This window comes from Xiphophorus couchianus, chromosome 18 (genome assembly GCF_001444195.1).
Source record: "Xiphophorus couchianus chromosome 18, X_couchianus-1.0, whole genome shotgun sequence".
NCBI classification, from domain to species: domain Eukaryota; kingdom Metazoa; phylum Chordata; class Actinopteri; order Cyprinodontiformes; family Poeciliidae; genus Xiphophorus; species Xiphophorus couchianus.
Genome location: NC_040245.1, coordinates 5,813,356 through 5,829,963, shown reverse-complemented (window position 1 = coordinate 5,829,963; position 16,608 = coordinate 5,813,356). Strand labels below are relative to the sequence as shown.

The 16,608-nt window shown below is 38.4% G+C and overlaps 1 protein-coding gene across 2 annotated transcripts in view; it reads right to left on the bottom strand.

Moving 5' to 3' along the window:
- Positions 1 to 749: 749 nt before the first annotated feature.
- cntn5 (contactin 5) overlaps positions 750 to 16,608 on the bottom strand; it is a 148,709-nt gene continuing 132,850 nt past the window's right edge. For both annotated transcript variants that reach the window (XM_027999310.1, XM_027999311.1), the window contains exons 17-24: positions 15,381 to 15,530; positions 14,765 to 14,835; positions 6,402 to 6,636; positions 3,948 to 4,057; positions 3,613 to 3,799; positions 3,361 to 3,473; positions 2,097 to 2,265; positions 750 to 1,662 (exon numbers count right to left, since the gene is read on the bottom strand). In XM_027999310.1, the coding sequence (XP_027855111.1) occupies positions 1,559 to 1,662; positions 2,097 to 2,265; positions 3,361 to 3,473; positions 3,613 to 3,799; positions 3,948 to 4,057; positions 6,402 to 6,636; positions 14,765 to 14,835; positions 15,381 to 15,530 (1,139 nt within the window). In that variant the 3' untranslated portion in view covers positions 750 to 1,558. The remainder of the gene's footprint in view (positions 1,663 to 2,096; positions 2,266 to 3,360; positions 3,474 to 3,612; positions 3,800 to 3,947; positions 4,058 to 6,401; positions 6,637 to 14,764; positions 14,836 to 15,380; positions 15,531 to 16,608) is intronic.

Below are 16,608 nucleotides of genomic sequence, written 5' to 3'. Positions count from 1 at the left end.
CAACAATGTTGATGAATGGCAGACCTTAGTCATAGGTAAACCTTTTATTGAGAAACTGGGGCACCTTCCTGGTGGGGGGCAGGAACACTGGTGTCAGTTTTCACACAAAGGTGGGTAGCAGGTGAGACTGGAAAGCTGGACATGATCATTTCTCTTGTCTGGAGGATGTCTATGAACTGTCTTCCTTATAATGAAGGAGCCAAATTTGCACTTCAGAGGGAAACAAGATTTTTTTTTACACACAACCAGCAGATGAAATGTCTTAAAATATTAGCATAATTTCTTGATCAGCATTGTCTCTTCTCTAGCATGCATTCAGTTACCATTGTAACCAACTCTTCTGCTGGTCGGTGGTAGGTAGTCATCTTCAGCGCTTTCATTACCGCTTTGGTTTTAACAGCTGTTTCTTATTGATGTACTTGCAAGTGTAAATAATCCCTCCTGTCAATTTCTCGTTACTGAGAGATGTCAGAGGTAGTTGTTCATAGCAGGTCAGCTCTAGCTGTGCCCTACTTGGATCTGTTGCTGGCTGTCCGTCTTCTAGCATGCCTACTTCTGTCTAATCCTCCTTCATGACAAACCATCCATTATTTTCTGTAAATAATTGAACGTTGTCCTTATCTCCATTGAAAACTGAACAAACCCCTCTGCAATGAAGCACATGAAGCCCAAAATCAATGTACTTGCCCTGGAGCAAAAGGCTACTGCAGACGTGTGTGTTCAACATTATAAATTGCAGACAACAAGAGTTTAAAAAATATACATCACATTTATTTGTACCGACACCAGAAGTCCGTACAGAGTTGTCTTTGTCTAATCATGAGTTTGGGCACTAAAGGTACCTGTTTCCTACTTCCAGACATCCAACAGTGAACAAACTGTATCAACAAGCATTGCTGAGTCGCTACTAAAAAACAGTTGGACAGAGCTGACACACACCACTGTTATTTTTCCTAAAGGTAACACAATGTACAAAAAGCAAATCTGGAAATAGTAAGATTCTTGGTTTCATATAAAAGTTTTTTTTTTTTTATCCCTTCTTGGTGTGTGAATAAGAAAACAATGCACTTATCTCTACAGAGCTTCTGCTGCATTGCTGTTAGGCAGCCAAGGGGTAAATTGATGCAGATAAGTAATGAAAAGATACACGTTGGCTGATCCCTGTAGTACTACCACAGCAGCTTTCAAGAAATAGTTCATGCTCCGTGGATCCCTGGAGCTGTGGGAGCCAGCTGGAACTGGTTAGGCGCCGGCCACTGAGAAGGACGCAGAACGCTAAAATAAACCATGTAACAAATCTTTCTACACAAAGTTACATTACAGCACCACGTTACTGTGATGTTCGGAAAGAATTGTGCAAATCAAACAGCCAGGGCCTCAGATGAAACTGAAAAAGTATGAGCTGGGTGGCGTTGCGTGGAAACCGGCTCACTCAACCCCCGTCGGCATGCCTCGGGCCCTTTAAGATGGCTAAGGCCAAAGCAATCAGGCAGTCAGAAGAGTTAGGGAGCAGATGACTGGTAGCCCCCTTCAGAAACGTGAGGACGTCAGGGTTTCCTCACCAAGAAGCCGAAGGCACCAGGAGAACCAGAATCAGCACTGTCCATGTTAGGCACCTTGTTGGGCGATGCACCGAGCACTGGCTGCTTTTTGCTCGAACGCCTAAGAAAGAGGAAAGCAGGCAAGGTACGTCAATACACAGCAGCACAAAGAAGCATTCGTTTTGGATGCTAAGTAAGACCATTGATCCAATGGTGTCTGGCATTGGTATGATATTCATTTTTCTTAAAGACATAAAAGAATGGAAAACAGAAACCACATGTCCTAAAAAGATTCTTTATCATTTACAGAACAGGATCCTGCTGCTTGGGATTTAATTGGCTGCGCATGAGTAGGAAGGTTCATGTGGGCAATTTAATTAAAACAGAATTAAACAAAGGCAACTCAGCTCACTAAAATAAACTTGTTGACAGGATTAAAGTCAAGACATAAGGTAGGCACAAAACAGAAACAGCTTGTGCGGAGATGTAATTTCGGAGGTCATTCACGTTTGTGTGTGAGTGAGTGGCAAGAGCGCTAACGAGCTTTGAGCTTACCAGAGGAGGTCACAACTCGAACTTGGGAGCTGAAGGCTCCCTCTCCGCCTTCACTGAGTGCATGCACCTCAATGCTGTAAGTGCCCCCCTCTGGCAGTGAGAGCATAGTAGAAGGGTTAATGGTTCTTGTCACCTGGATGTGGCCTCGGCCCTCCTGTTTGAGTAACACCTGCAGGGGATGTGCATATAGTCACTTCAGGTCTACACCGTATGTACGTTTCACAACATTATGATAGACTGTGACGAAAAGCAGAGCCGTCAGTTGTAAAAAGAGACCTGCTGTGCAATATGGCACCTGGCAAAAGCATTCATGTCCTTGGAACTTTTTCACTTTTTCTCAAATTACAACAAATTCAATGTACTATCAATGTGGTACAAACCTGTGATGTGGACAGAATTCTTTCTTTATAATTTAAAATCTGAAAAGAGTGTCTGTATTCACCCCTATTGAAAAAATTATACTGTAATCACATAAAACTAGCTTTAACATAAATCCTTTCGGGTTCAGCAGGGAATATTAGGAAGCATCATTAGAAAGACAAAAAGATAAACCAGACAGAATAAGGACAAAGTCGTGGAAGAGATTAAATCCAGTTTAGGGTATAAAAATATCCCAGCATTGAAAATCCCATGAACATGAAAATGATTCAAATTCATCACCTGAAAAGGCAAAGAGTTTCTCACAACTGTGAATCTCTTAAGACTGTCTGGCCACCAAAACTGAAGAGGCCAGTTGTAACTCTGCATGTATGGGAGAGCCTATACCCTAAACATCATCTTGAATATAACATTTTGAATATCGGGCTGCTAGTATCTTGCTGTATGAATATTTCTGTACATAGCATGGACTAAGCAGGAAAAATAGATAGATTAAACATAACATAGTGAAAACCTAACTGAAACAACCCTAAAAATCCAACCAGTGCTACCCCAGATTCGTTTAGATCTCAGCATCTTTATGTGTTAGAATTGGCCTGCAAAATATTTTGAAGTTTGTGTTAAAAAGACAAATACAGTAGAAAAGTTCAAGGGGTCTGAATATTTTTACCTGGCACAATTCCCCCAGGTTTTAAGTTTACCCTGCCGTGAACATTTCATTTATTGTCTTTGTCTTGTCAGATGAAATCACTGAGCATTATTCCCAGATAAATAAACCAATTAAACCAAACTAATTGAGCTGCTGTATGTTGAGGGAAATCAAGTATGGGTACTACCAAACATATATTAGAAAATTGCTTTCAATTTCATTATATAAAGTCCTTACCATGTATCCAATGACGTCAGACTCATTGTCTTTTGCCTTAACTGGATCCCAGCTTAATGAGATGTTATTGCCTTCTTGAATCCACATGAGGTTGGACGGTGGCTGAGCAGGAGCTGTGTAAGGAACACAATAGCTCATGTTCCAAAGTGCTAATGGATAGTTTCATCCAACTAGGTCAATTTCAAGCAAACCTTGCAGGCAGTATGTGTTCTGTAAGCAGTGTTTCATGATTAGCATCAGCATTGAACTCACGGGACTTCCTGGTCTTGGCTGTGACAGCAGCACTGGCAGGACCCTGGCCAATGCTGTTGAAGCCTTTCACTGTGATAAGGTAGACACTGTTCCCTTCCAGGCCTGTCAGCACCATAGATGTTTCATTTTTAACCGTGCGTCGTTTCTCTCCGGACTCCTCCTCCTCTGCTTCTTTCCAGTAGCTGACCTGTGAACAGCAAGTAAAGACTGAAAAATTACAGTCATAAGCTCCAGCTAATGCACAAAGGAACTAAAGCTCCAGCAAAATGCCAGAGAGGTATAATCTATATGTGTGACTGTACACAGAAAGTGGCACAGCAAATCTATAAAATAACCTCATATCCTCTTGGTTTTCCTGGGCCAGGATTGGGTGGTTTCCAGGTCACCTTAATTTCCGAGGAAGAAATACTGTATGCTTTTACATCAGATGGTGCTTCCCTTGGCTCTGTGTAGCAAAGCACATGGTGAACATACTGTGGGTACAGTCCTGGTCAGAATTTTACATGCTTCTAAGCTACTAAATTGGGTCTTTTAAACTGTTTTTCACATATACACATATATAAAAATTTGAATTTCAGTATTTTTTCTAATACACACACAAAAAAAAATACAATAGTGCTCAAATATAAACATACAACCCAGGTAATAATTGTATTTGTAGTAAGTCTGGTTGAATATTAAACTGTTCCTCTTGTTGTTGATGCAGTAGTAACTTATTTTAAGAGTAATTAACAATTGTACTGTATTAGTAACACAACTTTTAGAAACACATTTACTAAAATATCAGTGAAATAAAATCACAAAAACAATTAAATTCAAATATTTTTGAGGTCCCTGTTTACTCCATCTCTATTATTTGGTTAGAAAAGTAACACCATTCATTTACTAATCCAAAAAGTCTTTGAAATATGAGAGAAAAGATCACTTTTACTATACACAGTGGAGATCATGTACAGATAACTATGATCATATCGGAGTAAAACCTTATTGGAGATGGAATAAAGCAACTTTTTCTCTCCATAGAAGCTGCATCTGATGTGGCGTTCTGTTTGGCTCTCATGTCTTCCTGGAGGAGGATATCAGCAAAAATAATGCTGCCAGCAATTAAATGTGTCCCTCTGCTACTTATAACTTTTTACTTTTCATTAACATAGAAAGTACTCCTGGATCAGTTCCTCGTTTTTTTGCTCTGTCTTCTCAAACCCCCTGCCGGTTGTGGCAGATGGCAGCTCAAACTGAGCCAGGTCCTGGTTCTGCTGGAGGTTTCTTCCTGTTAAAATAGAGTTTTTCCTCTCCACTTTCGCAACATTCATTATATCTGTATAACTGAGCTCAATGCACTGCCATATAACTAGAAATAGTTGAAAAGCATGTGTAATTGAATTGAAATGTCTTTTTTTTAAAAGTTCTTTGAGACGATATTTGTTGTGAATTGGCACTATATAAATAAACTAAAGTAATTAAATTAAAAGCTTAATGTCACTACTCATTCCATCCCAAAACCATTGTCAGGTGTGTCAAGTGCCAAATATTTGATCCAAATATTTCTCTTTTAAATAAAAAGAAAATTAGGTTAGGATGTTTAAGAATAGCCAATGAACCATTAAGGTGCAAATCAATTTTGATATTCTCCAAAATCTTGTTATTCTGTAAACTTTTTTCAAAAACATTTGGTTTGTCTTTGTGGCAATTGGGCTTGAAGTGCTTTTTCTTCCTTTTTTTCTGCAAAACGTGCTTCATTGTGAACAGTGTCACAAATCAAATGTTTTTGAAAAACGTTTACAGAATAACAAGAATGATTTTGGAGAATATCAAAATTGGTTTAGAAAGTATTAAATCCGCCAATGTTAAGCATCCGGAAAAAACCTTCCCTTAGTCCAGGCCCTATGGAGGACATTTTCTCCATACCTTTCTTCCAGATAATTTTCTGGAGATAAATTCATTTCCCGATAGTTTTCTTGAGAAAAAGAGTAAATTTCCTGTTTTTAGCATATACTTTTTCCCAATGGTTTCTCCAAATAAGTTATTCTCCTGATTGTTTTTAAGACGAGTAAATTTTTGCTGTCTGTGCTTAATAAAATACAGGTCTGACACTTACCAAGAATTTAAATGAGCTCTACTGTTTCTGAAAAGAAATCCACCCATTTTCTGTACACCCTTGTCCCTAGTGGGGTCGGGAGGTGAGGGTGCCTATTTCCAGCTAACGTTCCGGGTGAGAGGCAGGGTACACCCTGGACAGGCCGCCAGTCTGTCGCGGGGCAACACAGAGACAGACAGGACAAACTCACACCTAATGTGAGTAATTAGGGAGAATTTAGAGAGCCCAGTTAACCTAACAGTCATGTTTTTGGACTGTGGGAGGAAGCTGGAGTATCAGGAGAGAACCCACGTATGCACAGGGAGAACATGCAAACTCAGTGCAGAAAGACCCCAGGCCGGGAATCGAACCCAGGACCTTCTTGCTGCAAGGCAACAGTTCTATCAACTGCTCCACTGTGCAGAAAGTGGAAAGAAAGTAATCAAATATCTGATAGTAGTGGTGTCGGTACCATATTGAAGGTTTTACAGTGTGTAGTTTATCGGCAAATTGCAATGGAACATTTCTACAAACATTAGCAGGGGTGTATGTATACATTTGACCTTGTATTTATAAGAGTTTTATCCACTTTTGGTTTTAAAAAAATAATTAAAATTGCATTTATTTAACAGTTTAATCAAAACATTAAAAGCCTAATATTATTATGAAGTTCATGCCAGTGCCAGATTTATGCAAATTGATATTAGCATACCTCCCTCTGCAGAATGGATGATGACAACTTTGCTGAAAGGCCCGTCTCCCTTATTGTTGTAAACACCGACTTTCACTTCAAATGGAGTGAGAGGAGGAAACGTCTCATCCCTGTATTTGTACATCGTAGCATCCGCAGAGGTCACCATCTTCTCCTTCCAGCCTCTAGTGCCGTTGGCACGAAATGCAACAATATATCCAAAGCCCTCGCCATTTTGGAACTCCTCAGACACAGGCTGAAGGAAGAACAAATAAACATTTAGTTGTTTTATTAGTTTGATGGCACACGTGTTTCCCGGGACTTAAGGTTGGAGACTGAAACGTAAATCATTTCCACATTTTATGCCTGGACAGTCACTGCAGAGAAAGCAAGCAACTTACTAAACATAAACTGAAACAAAGAAAAGGCTTTTCTTTTTTCAGTGATGACACCATATAGCCAGCTTTCACTTTTCTAACCATTTACTGTAACTGCCTGCCACTGTTAATAAAGATGCAGTCAGCCTTGAGTAATGGAAACAAATCATATTTGGCTCAGCTGTATGCATTATGTAGCTATTTATCTTTCTGTGTCTGACAGGAGGATTCTTGCGACACCAGGTTTTGTGTGCCGGCTTCGGTGATTATCCGTGTTTTTTCCTGAAGTGGTGAAACTGGGAGCTTTCTTCCACAGCTGCTCTGAACTTAATCAAATCAAATGCCAATTTATTAAGTGAGCTAAAATCTAATTAAAATACGAGCTGCAGGGATTAAATCTTTGGCTACATGTAATAAATGACAAACACCTGTACACCTGTTTCTGGCAAAGGCTTCGCACCTAACTCTGTAATGTGTTGATTTGCATAAGCTACAGAGTTACACTGCCCCCCGAAGGCATCAACCACATTAGACATCGAGTCTACAGAGGGAATAGCGGGTGGATGGAGATCTTGTTCACATTTCATTCAACAAAGACCAGTCACCATGACTGGCTAATTACAAGGATGATGAGTGGAAATAAATTAGCTTTCAAAGATATTCTCAGATCTGGCATTGCTTTTGAGGAGATAGGGAGGAGTAAGGGTGGTTTGAAAGCAGCATGAAAAAATGAGCAAGCTGAGCTTAGAAACACTTTTGGGTTTGGGGAGGAAAGATATTCAGAGATATGTGCAGAAACAGTGTGGGAGCACTGCAAGGTAAGTCTTCTGGATGAAATCATTGGACCTGCTGGGCTCGTCGATGGTAACTACGGGGGCATCACTAATAGTCCTCCCTATGGCTCCTTGAGAAAAAGCAGTCAAACAGTCTACTCTAATGAGATGGCTCAATGAAGCTGGGGAGACTGTTTAGTCATTCATCCTGCTTAATAACCTTGCCCACCATGGCTGTCGAGGCGCTGATAACTCTCCGCAGATGAGTGCAAAGGCAGGACTGAAGCGTGCTCACATCCCTCGACTGCCAAAAAGGGCAAACTCTCCTGCACCGCCTGCTTTCATATCCATCTTCATTGGTCACTGACAGAGTCCTGATTTATTTCAGAAAGTGTTCAGCAAAAACAAGAATAACAGCGCAAGGCAGAAGCAATTAAAATGCTACTAGCCAACATAAGGTGACTGCACCTTAGTGGCAGAGTTCCCTTTAAACAAGTTCTTGGACCCCAACAAAGAAAAAAACACCAAGAAGGAGTGAAAAGTTATATCACAAAAAGCAACTTTACTGTATGCTATTTCAAACATTTTGTTCCATTACAGCCACAAACATTGATTTATTTTAAAGAGATTTTATCTGACAGAAGTAGCACACAATACTGAAGAGGGAGGAAAGTTCTCGCACAACAGCAAACGCCAAAACAGAAAGAAATCCCAGTAATCTCATGAAACTGTAAGTGCAATAATTAACACAAAAAACCAGCGGAGGAGATGAGAAGGTGCTGGGGAGGAGTCCTGCTAGTCTGGAGGAGTTTGGCTCCTCCAGACTAGCGGCATTTTGCAAACATCTAGTGGAACTGTGAGTTTGCTTAGTTGGTCATACTTCTCAGTCCAACAGTTCTAAGAACAACGGCATAATTGAGAAACACTGTTATGATAATGTACTGTAGGAAAAGTGTCAGAAAGAGTAGGAGTTTCTTAAAGACACAGAGGCCAATTTCAAACTATGAAGTCAAATTTCTTTTAAGTTATGTTTGATATACGCAGCATTTTATAACAACTGGAGATAGCATAGCAACTTGATTTTGCTATAAAATTGTACTCTGTGCCTGAAAAATACATAATACCCCTTTAAAAACAACCTTTATTGTGTTGAACCACAGAAAGTATATGCAGAAATTGTCTTACTATTAATTACTTTACTAATTAACTCAAATCAGTCCAAAGACTGGAAGGACAAGGGACCAATCCTTGTTTAGATAGGGCTATTTTTGGTATACGATCATCATTTTCTTTCATCTGGTGGCCCAAGTTTTTATATGGAGGCTGTAAATGAGTTACACCAGCAAGGTAATCATGCTTATGAGATATAAACAGGGCATGATAAACCAGCAACCACTGTTCCATCTGGAATGGGCATCATCTCCAATAATGTCGCACTGAGGGACACGTCTCGTGATGTGAAGGTTACCTTCGTAATGCCTATCGGGTTCTATGCTCAAAAACTACAACAATAACTCTCCACATCTGTTCACTGCTCCCCTGCTAATATATCTTTCCACCAATCTCAATTGCAAATGATCGTCAATTCTCATAACAATTCTGCATATGCACCGCCCTGACTCTGGCTCCGAGCCAAGCTGTCCACCCTGATCTGGTCCACATTAATATCCTCATAACTTGGTGTGAGGTTTATTACATTTTCCACAAACACTATAGCGAGAGATTACAAGCGAATATTCATAAACAACCCTGGATTTAGTGGGAACGACTGGAAGAGTCAAGGTTAATCATCGCTGGGCCTCTCTGGTGGGACCAAATTTGAAATTCTCTACATCTTAATCACTTGTGCCGCTGATGCAGCTCTGTGTAGCCCTCAGCCCAGCTGGCCCTCTTCTAGCTTCATCAGCAGGTTTTTGCAATTGCGACCAAGTTGCCCCCCTCATACCCTCACCCTTAGTCTTTAAAATCTTGGAAAGTTAAACACATTTCAACAGAATAAATTAGGAGCTGTGTTTAAAATGCAATGAGCTATGATCCTGAGCTACTGATGCACAGTTATTAATAAAGCAGGAGTTTTACTCTGCTGGAAACAGCTCCGCCGTTTGCATTACCGAAAAAATGCTCCTTTAATCTCTCAGCACGGTGCCAATAACAGCAATTTTAACAACAGGAAAGTATACATAAACAAACAATAAATCTAATATTTTTGAAAAATAATGCAAACATGGTTGTTTTGGACAGAAACACGGTTTCTACATATTTTTTAGGCAAGAATGCAAGACCTTCCAGGTTAAATCTTGTGGATTTCTTGGTTATTTGTGTTATTTTAAAATGTGAAATACTAACCTTTATGATTCCTGTCATTCTGGGTTTAAATGTGAAACCTATTATATCTGTTTTTATGAAGAATGAACACAAAGGAAGAAGAGAAACAAGCAACAAAGGGATGAAAGAAGACAGCCAAGGAAGGAAGGGCAGAATACAGTAGCGAAGGGTGCACTAAAGGAAGAAAGAGACGTAGGATTATGAGAAGGAAAAATGGAAGGAAGAAAGGCAGAAAAGAAAAAAGAAAGGTAGAACACCAGCATAGAACAGAAGAAAAGAAGGAATAAATAAAGGATACGACAGAGGTAGGATGGAAGGACAGAAGGAAGGAACGTCAAGGGGAAGTACACAGACAAAAGGAGGGTTAATATGAAAGAAGACAAGATGGGGAAAAGGAAGAAAGGAAATACAGAAAAAACACATGGTAAGGAAGGAAAGAATGAAAGAAGGAAAATTTTGAAAATCGGAAATACAAATATTTTCCATACTTTCTGTTCCCTAATTTATCCAGACCTGTAACTAATGAGAACAAACTTTTTCATGCTGCACAAAAATACTGTGAACAAAACGTTAGTCAGAGTAACATGTTTTATTTAAAAATACTCACTGTTTTCATAAGGTTGTCTTTAGAAGACAACACAATTTTATTCCATATTACATCATATCTGTTTATATCCTATGGTTTCTCTTGCACGATAACTTCATTCACCTCTTCTCTTGTGGAAAAGCTTTTTATTCCAAGGCTGCAATGTTTATTATTTTGTGGAATAGCAGTTGGAGAACAAATTCAATAAAAGTAAGTCGGAAATATGATTCACAATACAGGAGATGGGTCTGAAATATGAAAAGGTCACTTTGCCCTATGATAATGCTTACTAGAGCCTCACAAGAGAACCCCAACCTTTTGTGAAATCTTTCTGGTTATGATGTGCATCTCACTTTTATTTTTTCTTTAAAAAAGGTTAAGGATTCCTGGGAGTTTTGCATTACTAAGTAATCTGTACTTCTGTGGGATTTCCTGTACAATACAATGGAGACTAGTCATTATAAAGCTGCAGCAATAAAGAATTAAAAAGAATTTTTAAATAAAATCAAAGTTTGTAAAAACTTTGAGAATAGAATACTTTAAAAATACCACAACAGTGCCTTTGTGTTTCTGAGCTGGAAAATATAACTCCCAGCTGAACAGAGTGTGACAAACTGACAATGTCATCTGATGAGATTTGTTTATTTATGTAAGCAGATTCTCTGTCACGTCACATCGTGGTCTGTGTGTCATCGCATATAAATATTTCATTAGAGTTTGGAAGGACAGAGATTTAAACACAAAACATATGATGAATCACTCATCCATTTATCAGGCTACACAGTTCTGTGAAAGTTAACACAGAGTTTTTGTCGCATTAAAGGTCTTCATTGAATTTTATTGCGGCTTTCTGTGAATGTGCAACTCAAAATCAAACATGACTGCAAATGGAAGGAAAACAACACAGCTCTGGGAGCTTCGGCTGTGCGTTAAGGGTTGTTATCCTGCTGGAAAGCGAATCTCCTCCCCAGGTTTGCCATCATGTCATGTATTTAGCTCCATCCATCCACTCCCAGCAGCTTCCCTGGGTTTGCTAAAAAAGACTCACTGAGCATAATAGCATAATGCAGGAGAAAACGTTAATAACCATGGGGATGGTCTTTTTTTTTCAGGGTGAAAAGCAGTGTTAGTTTTCCAAAACATGAGGCATTTTCCATGTGGCTAAAATGTTCAGCTTAATAAGAAATCTTGAGCAGCCTCCTGGCTGCTTCTCTGATAAATACTCTCCATGACTGAACAGGCAGATTAGGTGGCTAGTCATGTCTTTCTGTTTTCAGATGACAGCTAGAGGGCTGCATCGTGAAATGTTCAAAAGTTTACATTTTGTTCGATAATGTGAATTATAAAACAAGCTAACCTTGCCTTAAAATTTTCCCCAACTTAATTTCTGACCTGCATTCTGATCTGCATTTCTGACTATCTTCATGATGTTTGTCAATATTCTCTAACAGACCTCTGAGGTGTTTACAACTGTAACCCAAGTGAAATGTTGAGTTCCATTTTTTGGTTCACTACTATTGCCCTCCAAAATCTCGCGGTAGTTGCAATTCTCGCGAGATTTACTAAACAGCCAATCATTGTTGTGCGTCTGAGTCACATGTACCACCGTCAGCTCATTTGTTGGGTATATTAGCTGGAGCAAAAAGCATGGAGGATTAGAACAAGTTTGGGAAAGCAGAGCTGCAGGTCGGTTAAGCACAACATTCTGTTTTTCTTTAATCTTGTATGATGCTGATAAAATTGTACTAACTTTAGGAGTCTCCGGTCGTAAGCTGAGGGATAAGGGAAACACAAAACCGCTTGTATGCCTTATGAACTGCGGAATTGGTGAGTCATTTCATGAAGACTTGGCGTTAATTGATATCAATTCGGATGCTTTATTGTGACTCTGAACAAACAAATTGAAGAACAATGAGATGCCTTAAATATTAAAAGTATTTGCTTATCTAGATGATTTTTGCATTGTTTGTTGTTTGTATGGAGCATATTTATTGACTTTTTATGAATAAGGTTTATCTAGAAAATTTGTACTTGGAAATGCATTGATTAGGATTATTCATAGTGCAATGAGTGCCGATTATATTTTTTGTGTGCACACTGGAATGTTTATTATATATATATATTTGAGACTGGTCCTGCTTTATTGTACAGGCCAGGTTCGATGGCGACCTGAAGAATCAGGTCCAAGAGCCTAAAGGATTTCACCTGTGGTGTTAAGATTTGGTTTCCCCACCAGGCTGGTGGGAGGCTTCCTGCAGCCCATGAACAAAATTGTTTCCACTCTGACTTTTGTCAGCATATGAACTGTAACAGGCACTCTAAATTCACCTGACCCTGTTGAACCGCCTCAGTTCAGTTTTCAGGAGTTTTATGAACTGAATGGTGTGGCTTGTTACTGGAACTGTGGAACTGATTTGTTTTCCTTTGTTAATTTAATTTGTTTTCTTTGTGTATTATTTCTTTTTATTTTAATATGGCCATTTAAATGTTTTTTTTCCCTTTCCTATTGTAATGTAAATAATTAATCACTGTGAATACAAGGCACTCATATCTGCAACTTCTAGTCTGTCTACTCTTTCCTGAGCCGTATCTAGACTTCTGAGAACTAGCCCATTGACTTTGTTGGTCATGATCTATTTTTAATTATCTAAAAATATAGTATACTAGTTACACAGATATGCTACACAACACATCTGGATTTATAAAGAGGTTAAACTATACATATTCTGACCCTTTTAATAATTAGTTGAGTTCCTACTTTGTTGTGTTGGATTTTCTTTATATCAAAGCAAAGATACACAAACTTTTCAGATTTTTATTTGGCAGAATAAAAACATGTATGATTTCTTTTTCCTTTTTACAACTATGGACTACAATATCTTGGGCTGTCATATTTAACCCCAAAAGACTTGACGTGTGTTTGCCAAAAAGGTTTAATACAACAAAATATGAAACATTTTAATACTGATGCCTAGCATTTCCATTGCAACGTGACTGCAACTCTTCTCCAGCTAGGATGCTTGGCATGATGCCAAAGGTCTTACACACCTGATAACTAAACTTTGCTGGGGTAAAAAGAGCAGTTTACTATTATCCAAATAGATTGTACACCCTTTGCTTGGAGTAAAACAGATCCTCAGGACTTAGAGGGGAGCCAAAAAAGAAACTAATTTCAACTACAGTACAAGGGACACAGGGACTGCAGCTTTGAAACATCCTAGATCTACATTTATCTAACTTGATCGGGAGATAAAGGGAACTACTTTGTAAGTTTGATGTTTCAAAATTTATTATTGCTAACCTTTGTTGCTAAACTGTATTCAGGAGTTAGTTGATGTCTTTGCTTGCCAGACTGCATACAAAATAACTTTCTGTATCATAGTTTCTTAAATAAATGTGAGAACAGTGGTAATAATGGAAATCTGTCCACTGAATGACCCTGAGAGAAATCCTGTCAGTGTCATTGGGATTTATAAAATATTTTATTGTCAAAGAGGAGATTGTATAATTTCAAATTTTCCCAGCCACCTATGCTCAAGTCTACATTTTAAATACTCTCACAAATCCCTCAACACATTCACTCCTATACTGTATTCCAATTTAAAAGCACGTCTGGACTCTTCAAAATCTGCTTTGAGACTTCTTGCTACATTTTAATTGGATCCAACTTTGATGGCTCAGGGAATAGGACGACAGGTCCCCAGCACACATGAAGATGAAGTGCAGCTTTTCATCTTACTGTATTTTACCTAGAGTGAATAAAACTCACTGTAAAACTAATGCAATCATCTGTGCAATGGAAAATCATCAATCCGCTTCTTTCAAGCAGAACCACGAGGATCGGCGTCATTCATCAACCGTGCTCTATTCCACTTAATAATGCATGACAAGTATTCCCAGACAACAAAAATGAAAGTTTTTGATGAAAAGCACATGTAGCAGCAATCCCTACATCACTATTAAGTCACATTTACATTCAAAATTTATTATTTAGTGATCATTAAATTCTGAAACAGGCAATCGGGAACACTGAAAGTTCTATAAAGGTTTGTAAAATCAATGCTGATAACTTAAAACTTATTTGAAAAGGTGATTATTTTAACTGAGGGCAGCAGATTCTACTTATATATATATATATATATAGACATATTGTAGAAGAAGTCTATTTAAATGAGGTCTGTTAAAGAGTTATTTTTCTCCAAAATGTGAGTTTTCCCAAATGAAACAGACACACCAATGTGACATTTGTTTTTTCTCCTCTTTTTTTTTTTTTGCAAATGCTGTCACACTTGTTCAACAGAGGGAGTTTGGCAGAGGACCTACCTCCCACGAGATGACCAGTTCGTGCCTACGGCCGTTCCCTCCGCTGACGTTCGATGGTGCCACGGCTGGAACTGTGTGGAAAGGTTAACACTGCATCACTTAACATGCACCAAAGAAACTGTAAAAAGTTCAACTTTCTTCGAAAAACTGAAGGTAATAAATTTTATCACTTCACATGTAATATGGTAACATATGATCATTTATATTTACTAGAACTTGGACTATTGCATTACTGCTAAACAACCACTGGAAAAAAACTGAATGTAGTAATATTAAACCTTACTGTTGACATTTGGCTCACATGCTGCAGCATTATAGATGGATTAATTGTATGGAAATACTGTTATTAGTTTGTTAATTACTCTGAAAAGATGGGACTGAAAACTTCTCTGAAATAACCACTGACCTTTGTAATTATTACATTTTATAGAGAACAAATGACCAGCCATTGAAGCGGCACAATGAATTTATGCACACTATAAATGCTATATGGTCATTGTTGCCTGAAGGCATGAAATGACTCTCTGCTTTAGCAGAAAAAGTCAACTTTGTATTTACTTGACCCTTCGTGCTTATGTCTGTCAAAATATGGGTAGTGGTAAGGCAGAGACCTTACCTGCTTCTTTAGTCCTAACTTTTCTAGAGGGTGTGCTGGGATCACCTGTCCCAATGGCATTGCTGGCCACCACTCTGAACTCATATTCCACCCAGGGGCTGAGCTCCACAGCCATGGATGACTCCATGTCCCCCGTCACTGGGTCTGGGTCTGCAAATAAAGTAGGAAACGAGTTTGTTCAGTTAAGAAAAATAGAAGTTTATAGATTATACAAGAGGATGTCTAACATGAGGTCAAATGTGGACAAACCGTATCTAGTGTTACAGTTCGAAAGTTTCTATCCCCAACTTAGCTATAATTTCTATCTGTTCCCTTTATTGCCCTAAAATGATTAAGTAGTGATTTGAGACTTGAAGAAAAAGTTGTACGTTTTTGCTCTAAAAATATTTTTCATTAACTTATGACTCTCATTGCGTAAAAGCACTGATTAAATTTTGTATCCAAAATAGAAAATCATTTTATTTAGCTGACATCCATGCCCTCAAGAGAAAAAACAATGGCTGCGTCCTGCCATTTTAAAAGAAAAGAATGTTGTTTAAACCCAGTTGGAAGATAAAATGAAACAACCTGACAGTGCCCTAAAAAACAAAAATAAATATTACTTCGATAAACACTAATGTTCTATAAAATTATATTAATCAGTAGAAGATACTCCTAAAGTGCAAAAGAGCTAAATTCAACCATGTTCACCATGTGTCAATGAAGCAACAAGTATTATATGTGTGCGCTTAGGAACAGACATTTCATTTATGGTTCAATTTGTAGTTAGTTGTTGACTATGTTTCTAATTTTGCCTAATAGACCACGGTAGCTTCAGACATAGGATATCAGCTTACTATAGAACTGCATTCTGGGTACAGAATAAACTTCATTTGCTTCACCACATCACAGGTGGACAACATCATGAGAGGAAACAGAACTGCTGCTTAAGCAGTCTTCACACATTTCAAAATAAGAGCCTGAACATAAACATCCATCTATTTCAAGATTCCTTGACAACAACTCAAAGTTTACAAAACAGCCAAGTAATTTAGGGATTTAAAATGTATCCGAAAATATTAATTTAGGGGGATCTAAGTGCGCCAAATATTTTCAAAGTCAGCAGAAGAGCTAACAAAAAATTTGCTCCAGTTTTAACAAACTAGCAGATCAGTAGAAGTGTGCTAACTAACTAGAATCAACTGGATTGGATGTATGATGGCATGGAATAAACTTTATTTTGTGAAGT